The following is an 18,024-nucleotide window of genomic DNA, read 5'->3' on the forward strand; positions in this document are numbered from 1 at the left end:
TTTTTACATCTTTTGCCTCTTAGGTGCCAGGGTCCGGGATGCTTCAGATCGCATCCAAGATATCCTGCAGTGGGTGGGAGAACAGCCAGAGGTCATGGTACATATTGGTACCAATGACATAGGTAGGAAAGGGGAAGAGTTTCTGAAAAAAGACTACAGGGTGTTAGGAAGGAAGATGAGAAGCAGGACTGCAAGGGTAGTAATCTCGGGGTTACTGCCTGTGCCACACAACAGTGAATATAGGAACAGAATGAAATGGAGGATAAATGTGTGGCTGAGGGATTGGAGCAGGAGGGCAGGGATTCAGATTTCTGAATTACTGGGACCTCTTTTGGGGCAGGTGTGACCTGTACAAAAAAGGACAGGTTGCACTTGAATCCCAGGGGGACCAATATCCTGGCGGGGAGGTTTGCTAAGGCTATTGGGGAGAGTTTAAACTAGAATTGTTGGGGGGTGGAAACCGAACTGAAGAGACTGGGGAAGAGGCAGAAGGCTCACAAATAGAGAAAGCTTGTAGACAGTGCGAGAGGGAGGATAGGCAGGTGATAGAGAAGGGACGCACTCAGACCAACAGTTTCGGATGTGTCTATTTTAATGCAAGGAGTATTGTGAACAAAGCGGATGAGCTTAGAGCGTGGATCAGTACTTGGAGCTATGATGTGGTGGCCAGTACAGAGACTTGAGATGGCTCAGGGATAGGAATGGTTACTTCAAGTGCTGGGTTTTAGATGTTTCAGAAAGGACAGGGAGGGAAGCAAAAGGGGGGGGGGGGGGTGTGGCACTGTTGATCAGAGATTGTGTCATGGCTGCAGAATAGGTGGAAGTCATGGAGGGATTATCTACGGACTCTTTGTGCGTAGAGGTTAGGAACAGGAACGGGTCAATAACTTTACTGGGTGTTTTTTTATAGGCCACCCAATAGTAACAGGGACATCGAGGAGCAGATAGGGAAACAGATCCTGGAAAGCCGTAATAATAGTAATAATAACAGAGTTGTCGTGATGGGAGATTTTAAATTCCCAAATCTTGACTGGCATCTCCCTAGAGAAGGGGTTTAGATGTGGTGGAGTTTGTTAGGTGTGTTCAGGAAAGTTTCTTGACACAATATGTAGATAAGCCTACAAGAGGAGAGACTGTACTTGATTTGGTATTGGGAAATGAACGTGGTCAGGTGTCAGATCTCACAGTGGGAGAGCATTTTGGAGATAATGATCTTAATTCTATCTCCTTTACAATAGCATTGGAGACAGATAGGAACAGACAAGTTAGAAAAGCATTTTACTGGAGTAAGGGGAATTATGAGGCTATAAGGCAGGAAATTGGAAGCTTAAATTGGGAACAGATATTCTCAGGGAAAGGTACGAAAGAAATGTGGCAAATGTTCAGGGGATATTTGTGTGGAGTTCTGCACAGGTACAGGAAACTTGGTGTCCAAAGGCTGCAATAAAACTAGTCAAGAAGAAAAGAAAAGCTTACAAAAGGTTCAGAGAGTTAGGTAATGTTAGGGATCTAGAAGATTATAAGGCTAATAGGAAGGAGATTAAAAAGGAAATTAGGAGAACCAGAAGGGGCCATGAGAAGACCTTGGAGGGCAGGATTAAGGAAAACCCCAAGGCATTCTACAAGTATGTGAAGAGCAAGAGGATAAGACGTGAAAGAATAGGACCTATCAAGTGTGACAGTAGGGAAGTGTGTATGGAACTGGAGGATATAGCAGGGGTACTTAATGAATACTTTAGTATTCACTATGGAAAAGGATTTTGGTGGTTGTAGGGCAGACTTGCAGCAGACTGAAAAGCTTAAGCATGTAGATATTAAGAAAGAGGATGTGCAGGAGATTTTGGAAAGCATCAAGTTGGATAAGTCGCTGGGACCAGATGAGATGTACCCCAGGCTACTGTGGGAGGAGATTGCTGATCCTCTAGCAATGATCTTTGCATCATTAATGGGGACGGGAGAGGTTCCAGAGGATTGGAGGATTGCGGATGTTGTTCCCTTATTCAAGAAAGGGAGTAGAGATAGCCCAGGAAATTATAGACCAGTGAGTCTTACTTCAGTGGCTGGTAAGTTGATGGAAAAGATCCTGAGAGGAAGGATTTATGAACATTTGGAGAGGAATAACATGATTAGGAATAGTCAGCATGGCTTTGTCAAGGGCAGGTTGTGCCTTATGAGCCTGATTGAATTTTTTGAGGATTTGACTAAACACATTGATGAAGGAAGAGCAATAGATGTATTTTCTATGGATTTCAGCAAGGCATTTGATAAGGTAGCCGATGCAAGGCTGATTGAGAAAGTAAGGAGGCATGGGATCCGAGGAGAAATTGCTTTGTGGATCCAGAATTGTCTTGCCCACAGAAGGCAAAGAGTGGTTGCAGAGAGGTCATATTCTGCATGGAGGTTGGTGACCAGTGGAGTGCCTCAGGGATCCGTACTGGGATCCCTGCTCTTTGTGATTTTTATAAATGACCTGGATGAAGAAGTGGAGGGATGGGTTAATAAATTTGCTGATGACACAGGTTGTGGGTGCTGTGGATAGTGTGGAGGGCTGTCAAAGGTTAAAGCGGGACATTGATAGGTTGCAAAATTGGGCTGAGAAGTGGCAGATGGAGTTCAACCCAGATGAGTGTGATGGCAGAATATAGTATTAATGGTAAGACTTTAGGCAGTGTGGAGGATCAGAGGGATCTTGGGGTCCAAGTCCACAGGATGCTCAAAGCAGCTGCGCAGCTTGACTGTGGTTCAGAAGACATACGCTGTATTGGCCTTCATTAATCATGGAACTGAATTTAGGAGCCGAGAGGTAATGTTGCAGCTATATAGGACCCAGGTCAGACCCCACAGAGTACTGTGCTCAGTTCTGGTCATCTCACCAGATGGATGTAGAAGGATGTAGAAGGGTGCTGAGATTTACAAGGATGTTGCCTGGATTGGGGAGCAGGCCTTATGAGAATAGGTTGAGTGAACTTGGTCTTTTCTCCTTGGAGTGACGGAGGATGAGAGGTGACCTGATAGAGGTGTATACAATGATGAGAGGCATTGATCATGTGGATAGTCAGAAGCTTTTTCTCAGGGCTGAAATGGTTGCCACAAGAGGACAAAGGTTTAAGGTGCTGGGGAGTAGGTACAGAGGAGATGTCAGGGATAAGTTTTTACTCAGAGAGTGGTGAGTGCATGGAATGGGCTGCCGGCAACAGTGGTGTAGACAGATACAATAGGGTCTTTTAAGAGACTTTTGGATAGGTACATGGAAATTAGAAAAATAGAGGGCTATGGGGAAGTCTAGTAATTTCTAAGGTAGGGACATATTCAGCACAACTTCGTAGGCTGAAGGGCCTGTATTGTTCTATAGGTTTTTTACGTTTTCTATGTTTTCATTAGTTTTAACTTCCCCTGTCAGCCACGGTTGTACGATTTTGCCATTCGAGTATTTCTTCATTTTTGGAATGCACATGTTTCGCACCTTCCTCACTTTCCCCAGAAATGCACGGATTTGCTGCTCTGCTGACATCCCTGCCAGCAGCTCCTTCCAATTTACTTTGGCTCACTTCCCTCTCATACCATTGTAATTTCCTTTACTCCAGTGAAATACTGTTTCGTCAGACTTTACTTTCTCCCTGTCAAATTTCAAGTTGAACTCTATGATGGGTTTGTGGGAACTGATCAGGTTTGGAGTGAGAGAAGCTGAGTGAAGTTTGGTTTAAGAGCCTGATGGTTGAGGGGTAATAACTTCATGAATCTGGTGGTGTGGGTCCTGATGCTCCTGTATCTTCTTCCCGATGATAACAACAAGAAGAGACTAGATGGTTGGAGTCCTTGATGATGGATGCTGCTTTCCTGTGGCCCAATTAGATGTATTCAGTGGAGGGAAGAGCTTTATCTGTGATGGACTGGGATGTATCCATTACTTTTCAGAACATAGCACATCCAGAATTCATCAGCTAGACAACTTTTGAGACTATGATACTGTGGGCATTGGTGGGGCATTCCTAAAATGGATTGTTATCACCAACACTGGCCAAGTTTAGAGTACCCAATTTTACCATTAAACATTACTTCAGTGCAGTTCTGGGGTTTGGGACAAATGGATTCCATTGCACTAGGTGAGATGCTATTTCTTATCCTAGGCAGTTCACCACTGTAAGTCATTTACTTCATTAATGTTTGGGCCAAGATTACAAAGAGGTGTGGAACTGAGTGGTTGGTCCCAGCTGAGTTTAAACTGAACATCTGATGACAAATTATTAGTTGTATAGTACATCAGCAACATTTTTCATCATTTTAGGAATACAATGGATTCTGATTAATTGGGACACATCAGGACAAGTACATTTTTGTCTAATCAGCTGAAGTTTAATGGAAATAGTTAAAAATGTATAAAAAAGACAAATCGAGTAACAAATTTTATGTAACGCAATGAAATACACAACAAATTAGAATACTACCAGTAGTACTACAGTACTTTCCTCCCACACCTCCATTCAGGACCCCAGGCATTCTTTCCAGGTGAGGCAACACTTCATCTGTGAATCTGCTGGGGCCATCTGTTGTGTCTATTGCTCCCAATGCAGCCCCTCTACATTGGTGAGACCCATCATCAATTGGGGGACCACTCTGTCAAGCACCTCTGAACCATCTGCCACAAGCAGGACTTCCCATTCCAACGTGTAGATCCATGGTCTCCTCTTGTACCAAGATGAGGCCACCTACAGGGTGGAGGAGCAACACCTTTCATTGTCTATTTAGCCTCCAACCTGATTGAGAAAGTAAGGAGGCATGGGATCCAAGGGGACATCGCATTGTGGATCCAGAACTAGCTTGCCCACAGAATGCAAAGAGTGGTTGTAGATGGGTCATATTCTGCATGAAGGCTGGTGACCAGTGGAGTGCCTCAGATATCTGTTCTGGGACCCTTACTCTTTGTGATTTTTATAAATGACCTGGATGAGGAAGTGGAGGGATGGGTTAGTAAATCTGCTGATAACACAAAGGTTGGGGGTGTTGTGGATACTGTGGAGGGCTGTCAGAGGTTACAATGGGACATTAATAGGATGCAAAACTGGACTGAGGAGTGGCAGATGGAGTTCAACCCAGGTAAATGTGATGTGGTTCATTTTGGTCGGTCAAATATGATGGCAGAATATAGCATTAATAGTAAGACTCTCGGTTGTGTGGAGGATCAGAGGGATCTTGGGGTCCGAGTCCACAGGACACTCAGAGCTGCTACGCAGGTTGACTCTGTGGTTAAGGATTAAGGCATACGGTGCACTGACCTTCATCAATCGTGGGATTAAGTTTAAGAGCCGAGGGGTAATTTTGCAGCTATATAGGACCCTGGTCAAACCCCACTTGGAGTACCATGCTCAATTCTGGTTGCCTCACTACAGGAAGGATGTGGAAGCTATAGAAAGGGTGCAGAGGAGATTTACAAGGATGTTGCCTGGATTGGGGAGCATGCCTTATGAGAATAGGTTGAGTGAACTCTGCCTTTTCTCCTTGGAGCGATGGAGGATGGGAGGTGACCTGATAGAGGTGTACAAGATAATAAGAGGCATTGGTTGTGTGGACAGTCAGAGGCTTTTTCCCAGGGCTGAAATAGCTAGCATGAGAGGGCATAGTTTTAAGGTGCTTGGAAGTGGGTACAGAGGAGATGTCAGGGTAAGTTTTTTTTTAAAACGCAGAGTGGTGAGTGCGTGGAATGGGCTGCTAGCAGTGATGGTGGAGGCGTAAACGATAGGGTCTTTTAAGAGACTCCTGGATGGCTACATGGAGCTTAGAAAAATAAAGGGCTATGGGTAAGCCTAGGTAGTTCTAAGGTGTCTGACACAGCTTTGTGGGCCAAAGGACCTGTATTGTACTGTAGGTTTTCTATGTTTCTATGATGGCATGATTATCGATTTCTCCTTCTGATAATCAAATTTCCCCCTCCCCCCTTTCCTTTATTCCCCCACTCTGACCGTTTACCTCTTCTCACCTACCAATTTCTTCTCCCGGGGGCCCCTCTTCTTTCCCTTTCTCCTATGCTCCACTCTTCTCTCCTATCAGACTCCTTCTTCTTCAGCCCTTGGTCTTTCCCAACAACCTGGCTTCACCCATCACCTTCCAAGCTAAACCTTTCCCCTCCCCCCACCTTTTATTCTGGCATCTTCCTCCTTCCTTCTCAATTCTGAAGAATATTTACTACCTATTTATTTCCATAGATGCTGCCTGACCTGCTGAGTTCCTCCGGCAATTTGTGTGTGTTACTATAAAATTATATTAGTTCCTAATAATTATTGATGGAGAAATTCATCCACTGTACACTGCTGTGTTCTTTTGATCAACTGTAAATGAACAAAATCAGCACCGACACCTATTGTAGATAATGGACTGCCTTCAAACAATCTTTTTCATGATTGCATCTCCAAATTTTCATCTTTATTCCCAACTGTTTCTGGCATCTCCAAGCATGAATGCTTGAAACCGCAGTGAACAAAACAGTTCCGAATTGTCTTACTGCTTATTTCTCAGAAAAATCACGGCTTTTTGAACACACACTCAACTGACGCTATTTAAAATCTGTTTGCTCTAAGCATAGTGTAATGTCTAACAGCCACGCAAGTGCATATAACTGACAGTAGTTAGAAACTGTTTGGCAACAATCTCCTGCCCCAATTAAACAGCATAATTCCCAAATAAACAAAGGAAATCCTGGGCTATTTTCTTGATTAGTTGCCCCAAATAAGCGGCTGCCCCTATTAACCGGTGGCCAATTAACTGAAATCCACTGCACTTGAAAATTGACTGAGGGAAAGTACTTAGCAGGAAGGAATTTGCTCGCTTTCTGTAGGACACATTTGTTGAGTTAAGATTCCAGTATCCTAATGGCTTGAGAATAAACCTGCAGCATTATGTCCTGGATATTATTGATTTTGGATACCTTTGCTATAATTAACATACTGATTATATTTTCAACTCCAGCTTATAAGGTCAGCACAACATTGCGGGCCAAAGGGCTTGCAGTGTGCTGTAATGAAGATACAGATGAGATTTACCTTCTGTGCGGGAATGGGACCCATTCTCAGGGCCTCGCAACTGGCCGCTTTGCAATATGCCAAGGATGCGACTTGAAAGACTAATGCACCTTCAGGGTGGCAGATTTTCATGGCTCTGGGAAGAAAAATAGTTTGGCACAGCCATGAAGGGCCAAAAGGCCTGTTTCTGTGCTGTAACGTTCTATGGTTCTACAGAAGCAGGTGGATTCGAGGTTGGTGCCACCGCAGAAAACTGGCGTGTCATGGGAGTACACAGAAAATTGAAAGCAGTAAGCTGGCTGCTGGCTGTTTGCCCAGAGACCCGAGATCTTGGGACACAGAGCTCAGAAAAAGCAACAGACAGACTTCTAACACTATAAATCGGTGAGTTGTTTTGTTACGTCTCCCATCTTGCTGTGAAACGAAGCCTCTTTTTTCCTTATTAGGGAGAGGGAGAGAGAGAGAGAGAGAGAGAGAGCCTGTAGTATATCGAATTATCGGATAAACCAGTAGTCTTTGGGGTACTGCAAGAATGTGTCTTTACTGATGCTTTGATGCATGCTTGAGTGCTCAGCGGAAGGGGGTTGTCGCTTTGCTGCTGTTTACATGTGGGGAGGGGGAGCTGGGGGGGAATCTGGGGTTCTAACATTTAACTGTCATTCACCCTTTGGGCCACTCCTCTGTTTTCATGGATGTTTGCGAAGAAAAAGAATTTCAGGATGTATATTGTACACATTTCTCTGACATTAGATGTACCTACTGAAGATGCTGCCTGCATTAGGGAGCACGTCCTATGAGGATAGGTAATTTGAGCTAGGGCCTTTCTCTTTGGAGAAAAGGAGGATGAAAGGTGACTTCATAGAGGAATACTGATGTTAAGAGGCTAAATCAAGTGGATAGTCATTGTTAGGACAGAAATGGCAAATACCAGAGGCATAATTTTAATGCCACTGGAGGAAAGGATAGGGGTGATGTCAAAGATAGATTGTTTTTTTTAAACACAGAGTGGTGGGTGTGTAGAACACCCTTTTGGGGTGGTGATAGAGGCAGATACATTTGGAACATTTAAGAGACTCTTAAATGGATGATAGAAAAATGGAGGGCTATGTGGAATGCAAGCTCTAAATTAAAAGGTCGGCACATTGTGGGCCATAGAGCTTGAACTGCGCTGTAATGTTCTATGATCTATGGTCTATAATTAGAGTTTTTGCCTTTTAAAAAAAAAATGTAGAACATTTTGAGAAATAACTATGGCTTTATGTAAAATGAAACAACACAAATATTTTAAAAATGAATATATTCATCACTTAGTTAATCCAATTGAACAAACCTTAATGTATGCACTTGGGTAAATCTTATGGACTGCATCTCCAGGTGCCCGGCCTGCTTCCCGATCCAAGTAGTAACTCTGCACAAACACGGCGTGATCACTCAAACATCGGACCCAAACATCTCCTTCCCCTTTGCACTCTAACTGCACGCCTTTCCCAATGTGTAACCTGTCAAAATCAAATGAAGCCAGGTTAAACATTCAATGATAAAGGAATAAGAAGAGGTGGTTGATCAATGTTACAAGATGAGGAATTTCTTTAGCCAGGGGTGGTGAATCTGTGGAATTCATTGCCACAGACAGCTGTGGAGGCCAAGTCATTGGGTATATTTAAATCAGAGATTGATACGTTCTTGATTAATCAACGTTACAGGGAGGAGGCAGGAATGCTCAAGCAGAGTAATAAATCAGCCATGATGGAATCGCTAAGCACTGTCTAGGGGCCAAATGTCCTTGTTCTACTCCTATATCTTATGGCCTTATGGTCTAAAATAGCACTAATAAATTAAGATTTATTTATTTATCGAGACCTTTGGGCTTCAATCATGTAAACTGTGCAAGTATTTTTAAATTTAGATAGCACTTTACAGATACAAGGAGTGAAAAAAGAGGAGCACTGCAATTTCTGCCTCTTTCCTGAATTGTACTGCTGGTCAGGTTTAGTCTCACAGAGGTAGATGAAATTGCAAGAGCATCATTTCAGTTCTAAGTAGCCATTCTGGTTGCTGTAATGTCTATTTTGCAATTATAGTACTTGAATTGCATGTCATCCTTGAAGTCTGCAATACCTCAAACTGGCACAAGGCACCCACTACACAAAGAACAAACCCAGAGTCCAAACGACGATTTAAAGGGCTACCAATCTGCCTTGTTTTACTTCATTCACCACTGCCCAGGCCTTCCAAAGTGCCAAAGGTATTCATTTCCTCCAATTAATCAAAAACTACATGGTGTAAAACAATCAAACACTTCAATTTGTTCATCTGTATTCTATAATAGAGCGTTGACCAGTGGCCAATCCAAATATCAGAACTTGAGAGGAATGCACTTCAATCAGATCCACAGCCTGAGGATAAAAGGCAGGAGCAGTTCATGGCAGTGTAACAGAGCTTTGATCAGCGACCAGTCGGAGTTTGGGATTAATTAGTAAAAGCAAATTAAAGGAAGGCAGGGGCAAGTGGTCTGGCCATTGTTTGAGGAGACACAGGCAGAGTGGTGATCTTAAAGCTTTAGGGGGTCTTTGAGACCTTAGAGAACAGAGGCTTCATTCAAATAAAGCAAAGAGTTTTTTTCCTTCTCTTCTTTATACCTGCTCAGCTAGGACAGTAGAGATGACAGCAGGATAGTGCAATGCTCTCCTGCAGGATGACAGCAGGGACAACTCCAGTGACCCTAACCACGACAACTGCGAGAAGTGCATCCAACTGCAGCTTCTAACAATCCACGTTAGGAGTTGGAACTAGATGAATTCTGGATCATTAGAGAGGCTGAAGGGGTGATAGATAGGGCATACAGAGAAGTAGTTACACCCAAGGCGCAGGACACAGGAAATTGGGTGACAGTCAGGAAGGGGAAAGGGGTTAAGGAGACAGTGCAGGGTACCCCTGTGGCCAACCCCCTCAACAATCGCTTTGGATATTGTTTGTGAGGGTGGGAGGGGGCTAACGGAGGAAAGACACCAATGGTCGGGTCTCTGGCACTGAGTCTGCCTCTGAGAACAGAAGGGAAGGGCAAAGAAAAGGCCTGCTGTGGTAATAGGGGATTTGGTTGTTAGGGGAACAGACAGGAGATTCTGTTGGAGAAAATAAGATTCCTGGATGGTATCTTGCCTTGCAGGTGCAAAGGTCTGGGATATCTTGCATAGAGTCCTCGGCAATTTTAAGTGGGAGGGTGAACAGCCAGTGACGACGTTCCGCATAGGGCGTTCAGGGAGATAAGTGCTAAGATAAAGGGCAGGACCTCCAGGGTTGTGATCTCAGAAGCTACCTGTGCTACGTACCAGTGAGGCTAGAAGTAGGAAGGTTACACAGTTTAATACGTGGTTAAGGATTTGGTATAGGAGGGAGGGCATAAGATTTTTGGATCATTGGGCTCTCTTCCAGGGAAGGTGGGACCTGTACAGAAGGGGCAGTTTGCATCTGAACTGGAGTGGGTCTAATATCCTAGCAGTTAAGATTTATTAATGCTGCACAGTGGGGTTTAAACTAGAGTTGCAGGGGGATGGGAACCAGAGTGCCAGAACAGTTAGTGGAGAGGTTGTGGAGACAGATGTTGGTAAGACCTCAGACGAAGTTAGGAATCAAAAGGCAACAAAATGGAAAAGGGTGAATACAGGACTGAAGGTGTATCTGAATGCATGTAGTTAACTGAACAAGGTAGATGAACTTGCAACTCAGTTGCAGATTGGCAGGTACGATGTTGAAGGCATCACTGAATCAGGGCTGAAAGATTACAGTTGGGAGTTTAATGTCCAAGGATGCACACTGCATCGAAAGCAGAGTCAGGAAGGCATAGGGGGCAGCGTTGATATGATGGTAAAAAATGAAATCAAGTCATTAGAAAGAGGTGACAGAGGGTTGGAAGGTGATGAATCATTGTGGATAGAGCTAAGGAACTGCAAGGGTAAAAATACCCTGATGGGAGTTGTATACAGACCCCCAAACTATAGTAAGGAATTGGCCTACAAATTACCACAGGAGATAGAAAATACATGCCAAAAAGGCAATGTTACAATAGTCATGGGGGACTTCAATATGCAGGTAGATTGGGAAAATCAGGTTGGTCTGGAATACAGAAGGGGATCAGCTATTCTGGATTTGTGCAATGAACCGGAATTGATAAGAGAGCTTGTTAAAGAATCCTTGGGGACAAGTGATCACAGTATGATAGAATTCACTCTGCAATTTGAGGAGAAGCTAAATCAGATGTATCAATATTACAGTGGAGTTAAGGGAATTACAGAGGCATGAGAGAGGAGTTGGGTAGAATTGATTGGAAAAGAACACTGGCAGGGATGACATCAAAGCAGCAATGGCTGGAATTTCTGGAAGCAATTCAGAAAACACAGTACAAACACAGTACACACACACGTACACACGTACACACACACACACGTACACACACACACACACACACAACCACACACAAATAAATCCCAAAGAGGAAGAAGTATTCTAAAGGAAAAACGACACATCAGTGGCTAACAAGAGAAATCAAAGCCAATATAAAAGCCAAAGAGAGGGCATATAATAGATCAAAAATTAGTGTGAGGCTAGAGGATTGGGAAGCTTTAAAAAAAACCAACAGAAGACAACTAAAAGAGTCATTAAAAAGGTAAAGATGGAATACAAAAGTGGCTAAACAATAATATTAAGACACCAGGAGTTTCTTCAGATACTTAAAATGTAAGAGAGGAGAGAGTGGATATCGGACCTCTGGAAAACGGTGCCGGAAAAGTAGAAAAAGGGGCCAAGGAAATGATGAATGAACTGAATAAGTATTTTGCATTGATGTTCGCTGTGGAAGATCCAGGTGCCGGGGGCATGAAGTGTATGAAGTCCAGGGGCTTTGCTGGGTCTGATTCTTTTTGCGTTGTATGTCAATGATTTGGGTGATGGAATTGATGACTTTGTTGCAAAGTTTGTAGCTAATATGAAGAGAAGTGGAGGGGCACCTAGTTTTGAGGAAGTAGAGAGGCTACAGGAAGAATACTGTGTTGGGAAGTGTATGAATATAGATTTTGATAGAAGAAATGAAAGGGTTGAATATTTTCTAAATGGAGAGAAAATACAAAAAAACTGAGGTGCAAAGGATCTTGGGAGTCCTTGTGCAGGATTCTCTAAAGATTAATTTGCAAGTTGAGTTTGTGGTCAGGAAGGCAAATGTAATGTTAGCTTTCATTTCAAGAGGACTAGAATATAAAAGCAAGGATGTAATGTTTACTTTATAAAGCAGTGGTGATAGATGGATTGATATACTTTATTGATACCAAAAGAAATTACAGTGTCACAGTAGCATTACAAGTGCAGATATGCAAATATTAGAAGAGAAGAGAGAATTTTTTAAAATTAGTTACCTCCCAACAGTCCAACAGGAGGGGCTCATTACTTCCCTGGCTACAGGTTGACACATTATAGAGCCTAATGGCTGAGAGTTAAGAATGAGCTCATATGGTGTTCTTCGGAGCAGTGCAATTGTCTTAGTCTATTACTGAAAGTGCTCCTCTGTTCAGCCTAGGTGGCATGCAGAGGGTGGGAAATATTGTCCAGAATTGCCTGGATTTTCTGTAGGATCCTTTTTTCTACCACAGCCTCCAGTGTGTCCAGTTTGACTCGTAGAGTCAGCATTTCTAATCAGTTTATTGAGTCTGCTGGCATCATCCGTGTTGATGCCATTGCCCCACTGCTGCCTATGATAACAAATTCCACAGACTCAGCAACATCTGGCTAAAGAAATTCCTCATCTCTGTTCTAAATGAACATCCCTCTGTTTTGAGGCTGTGCCCTCAACCAGGGGATTTAGCACTATTTAAGAGGCACTTAGACCCAGCTACAAGCAGGGAATAGAGAGATAAAGATCAAGTGCAGGCAGTGGGGTTAGTTTAATTTCACAACACTATTAACACAGACATGGTGGGCTGAAAAGCCAGTTTCTGTCTGGTACTTTTCTATGTTTTTATGTCTTTTATATTCCACCTTTATATTCCACTAAAATATTCCACCTTTTTCACATGATTTGTAGTAAAGAATATTTGTGGACGTTCTCAAGTACTTTGTTTCTCCACTATCAAAATCACTATGTTCATTAAAAGTGAACATAAGAAATAAGAGTAGTAAACCTTCAGCACCTTAAGCCTGAGTTGTTCTGTAATTTGTGAGATGACAAGAACGGCAACATGTGTAATGTTTTTACAGAGCCAGTAACCCAGGGTCCTGTTCTGCCGCTGTCTGTAAGCAGTTTGTATTTTCTTCCTGTGACTGCATGGGTTTCCTCCACAGTTAAAAGATGTATGGGTTAGAAGGTTAATTGCATATAGGTGTAATTAGGAGGCTCAAGCTCATTGGGCCAGAAAGGCCTGTTATTGTGCTGTGTCTCTAAATAAAAGCTAATAACATGGCATGCACTACCTCCCTGTCTGACTCTTGTAAAGGTTTGGCATCTGCTGATCCTGCAGATTTGGCAAATTTCAGACCCACTAAATTCTCCATTTTTCCCAGCAGGTTTTCTCTACCTTATTGTCACCAAATATTTAATTTCAGTGCTAATTCCTCATAAACCCATATTAAATTATTTTTTTCTATTTGTTTTTATACTTTTAGCAAGATTAATCATGCTTTCCATAATTCCTTAAGACCCAGGAACAAATTAGCTCATTGAGTCTGTTCAATCATGGCTGATATAACTCATTCTCTCTCAACCTCATTCTCCTGCCTTCTCTCCATAACCTTTGAAACCCTGACTAATCAAGTACATATCAACCTCCACTTTAAATATAGCCAAAGACTTGGCCTCCACTCACAGAGTGGAGTTGGATTTGGCTTTTCCTCTTACCCTTATCAATATCTTCCTTTGCTAAAATTTTACCAAAAATCTTCAAAAAAAAGAGTAACAGAATTTAAAAGCGGCAAAGCACAGCCCTGTTGTTCTTTTCTTCAACATTACATTGTGTATGTACTTTTAAAATTGTTTGTTAACCATGAAAATTGAGTTTTTATGCCTTAAAGGGTTTAAAATTTGTCATGAACCAAGTACTAATTATTTATATTATCCATCGCATGTTCTCTACTTAATTTAATCTTCAAATCTACCACTGTCATTTAATGCCTCATACCTCTGTGGGTGGCTTGGTTTGAAAGAGTAAGCTTCAAATTGATCTAAATAACTTTCAATTAAACAGGATAATTACTTTTCCCTGAAGGACCAGAACTGCCAGATTATTAATTAACCATTTCTCTCTGTTGTACAGCATTTATAAAGTAGCCTTTTGTTTCCTTAATAGACTGAATGAGAAGACCATCTCCCCAAATTAACAAATTTCTAATTGTGGCCATTATATTTAACTCCAAATCATTTATACACTCAATGGCCACTTTATTAGGTACACCAGCTCATAAATCCAAATATTGAATCAGCCATTCACGTGGCAACAACTCAATGCATAAAAGCATGCAGAAATGGTTGAGAAGTTTCGTCATTGTACAGACCAAGCTTACGAACGGGTAAGAAATGTGATCTAAGTGCTTTTGACTGTGGAATGATAGTTGCTGCCAAACCAGGCATCTAAGAAAATGCTGATCTCCTGGAGTTTTGTTGCACAACAGTCTCTACAGTTTAGAGAATGGTGTGAGAAACAAAACAACATCCAGTGAGCAGCAGTACTATGGGTGAAAACATCTTGTATATGAGAGAGGCCAGAGGAAAATGGCTGGACTGCCTCAAGCTGACAGCAACTCAAACAAACGTGATATAACATTGTTGTGCAGAAGGATGGCAGTGATTATCAGGAACACTACGAAGAGGGAGGTCACTTTCAAGTGGGGGATGCCTCTGGCACACCTGTTCCCAGTGATCGTAATGTCTAATGCCCCTGTGAGAAAGTCGGAGCGAGACTATTGGAAAAAGGGGGGAAGTTGACAACTGAGTCATTCAACTTTGGGGACTCCCCGGTGCCTGCAGGTTGGAAGAGGCGGTTGGTAGAGAAAATGTTGAAGCTGGAAGATGTCTTTTCCACTGATGAGTTTGATGTGGGTTGTTCCAAGAGCACGCGTCACACTATCCGGGTGACTGAGGACACCCCATTTAGAGAGAGGTTACGGTGACTGGCCCCTGCAGACATGAAAGATATGCAGCAGCATTAGTGTAAGTTGAAGGAAGCTGGGATCATTACTGAGTCCCAAAGCCCCTAAGTGCCCCCAATTGTAGTGGCCTGGAAGAAGAATGGGAAAGTATGGATGTGTGTGGACTATAGGACTCTGAGCCAGCGCACTGTCCCCGACCAGTATACAGTCCCAAGAGTCAAAGACACGCTGGACTGTCTGAGTGGTGTGAAGTGGTTCAGTGTGCTGGACTTGAGGAGTGGATATTACCAGATCCCCATGAGTGAGGCTGACAAAGAGAAGACGGCTTTAATATATCCCCTGGGATTCTACTAGTTCGAAAGGATGCCCCAGGGCATATCGGGAGCTCCTGCAACCTTCCAGCGGGTCATGGAGAAGACAGGAACATGAACTTGCTTTAGATACTGGTGTATCTGGATGACCTCATAGTGTTTGGATCCACCTTGGAGGAACATGAAGCGAGGCTACTGAAGGTGCTCAGCCGCCTGACCGCTGAAGGGCTAAAACTTTCCTTGGACAAGTGCCAGTTCTGCAAAATGTCTGTTAGCTATGTTGGGTACATCACCTCACAGAACAGAGTAGCTACAGACCTGGCTAAGGTCGAGGCGATGATCACTTGGCCAAGACCCCAGACTGTGAGCACTCTGCGCTTGTTCCTCAGGCTCTATGGTTACTAACGGAGGTTCGTGAAGGGCTATGCAAAAGTGAGTCACCCATTGAATCAGCTTCTATGTGGTTACCCTCCCTTGGGGAAGAAAGGGAGGGGAGGGGAGGGAAAAGACAGGAGGGTGGAGAGTATCTTAGCCCGTTGGAGCCCTTTGGACCAAGGTGGGACATAAACGGTGAAGAGGCCTTTCAGACGTTGAAGGTGCTGGCTTTTGCAGACCCCTGAATGCCGTATGTACTGCACATGGATGCCAGCCAGGAGGGCTTGGGGGGAGGGGGGGGGGCGTCCTGTATCAGGATCAGGGCACCAGGTTGAGACCCGTTGCATTTGTCAGCCGGCGTCTGATGCCCTCTGAGGAAAAACTATCCCATGCTCAAGTTGGAATTTCTGGCATTGAAATGGGTGGTGGTGGGTAAGTTGAGTGAGTACCTCTATGGTGCCAAGTTTGAGGTGAGGATAGACAACAACCCCCTAACTTATATTCTGACCTAGGCGAATCTGGATGCCACCGGCCATCAGTGGTTGGCAGCATTGTCTGCCTATAATTTCAGCCTGAAGTATTGGACAGGGTTGAGGAGTGCGAGGACATTCCTGCCCTGGGGTTGAAGGCCGTGTGTTAGTTTGCCATCACCATGAAGGCAGAGGAAAAGGAGGGGCAGGGTCAAGTGATGGATCAAATGGGAGCTTATGATGACACCATCCCCCTAGTTTACTGTAACCTGACTGCTCTGAAGACAAATCAGCTGCTGGAATTGAGTTCTGGGGGAGTGGTAGCTACTCAGCTAGAGGATCCGGGCATTGGTACCACTTGGGCAGTGGTCAAAAAGGGAGACATGGCTCAGGTGCAGAAGATGAAACATGCTTTGGTGCCTCCATTACTGCAAGAATGGCCTTGGTTGGAGTTGAAGAACTGTATCTTTTACCAGATCACATCACCACAGAGTGACCTCGGAGTTGCCAGCTGGTTCACCTGAGAAGTATCGCAGGATTGTGTTGAAGTCACTTCATGATGATTGTGGACATTTGGGGGGTGGAAAAAACCTACGGATTGCTCAGAGACCAGTTATATTGGCCCCGAATAAAGTTGGAGGTCAAAGAATACTGCAAGTCATGCATATGGTGGAAGACACTGCCTGCGCGGGCAGCTGCTTTGTCCCACTTGCAGAGTGCAGGGCCCCTGGACCTAGTGTGTATGGATTTCCTGTCAATAGAACCTGATGCCAGCAACATGGTGAATGTCTTAGTCATCACGGACCACTACACCAGATACGCTCAGACTTTTCCTACCAAGGGTCTGAGGACATCTACGGTGGCAAAAGTGCTATGGGAGAAGTATTTCATTTATTATAGCCTTCCCAGGTGGATACATACTGATCAGGGATGGGATTTCGAGAGCAGACTCATCCATCAGTTACTGGGTATGCTTGGAATTGAGAAGTTGAGGACCCCACCCTATCACCCACATGGTGATCACCAGCCAGAGAGGTTTAACTGGGCCTTGCTAGACATGCTCAGAACCCTGGAGATCAGCAAGAAAAGCAGGTGAATCAACATACTGGGCATCTGGTTCACAGTTACAACTGTACACGAAATGACGCTACTGGGTACTCGTCTTACTATCTGATGTCTGGGTGCAAGGGAAGGTTGCCCATTGACCTCTGCTTTGAGACTGAGGAGGGTGAATTACCACCGAAGCCTTATCTAAAGTTATGTGCCTGATACAAGAAGAGAGCTGAAAAGGGCTTATGAATTAGCTGGGGTTGCAGCTGCCAAACAGAATTAAGGAAATAAGAGGAGGTATGATCAAAAGGTGAGGTTCTCCCAATTCCTGCCGGGAAATCGAGTCCTCATAAGGAATTTGGGGCTAACTGGCAAGCATAAGATGGTGGACCGTTGGGTGGCTAAGCCTAATGTGGTGGAGAGTCAGATGACAAACCTACCAGTTTTCTGGGTGAAACCAGAGGATAGGAATAGATCAGTCAAGGTTCTCCATCAGTACCACCTACTGCCCCTGGGTCAGGAGGGTGCAGGAAGACTCAGAGCCTGACTCGGAGCCTACACCTCGTAAGAGGACTCTGCGGAAACGTGGGGTGACTGCAGGGCCCACAGCAGGCGAGGTTAAGCTGGCCCCCACCCCTGAGAGGGATACTGATTCGGAGGATGAGGACCTGGATATGT

General features: G+C 43.9%; 1 protein-coding gene across 2 annotated transcripts in view; it reads right to left on the reverse strand.

The window, feature by feature from the left end:
* LOC132405026 (mothers against decapentaplegic homolog 4) overlaps nucleotides 1-18,024 on the reverse strand; it is a 120,594-nt gene that overhangs the window by 20,956 nt on the left and 81,614 nt on the right. For both annotated transcript variants that reach the window (XM_059989723.1, XM_059989724.1), the window contains exon 10: nucleotides 8,344-8,512. In XM_059989723.1, the coding sequence (XP_059845706.1) occupies nucleotides 8,344-8,512 (169 nt within the window). The remainder of the gene's footprint in view (nucleotides 1-8,343; nucleotides 8,513-18,024) is intronic.

This window comes from Hypanus sabinus, chromosome 14 (genome assembly GCF_030144855.1).
Source record: "Hypanus sabinus isolate sHypSab1 chromosome 14, sHypSab1.hap1, whole genome shotgun sequence".
In the NCBI taxonomy this organism is placed as follows: Eukaryota; Metazoa; Chordata; class Chondrichthyes; order Myliobatiformes; family Dasyatidae; genus Hypanus; species Hypanus sabinus.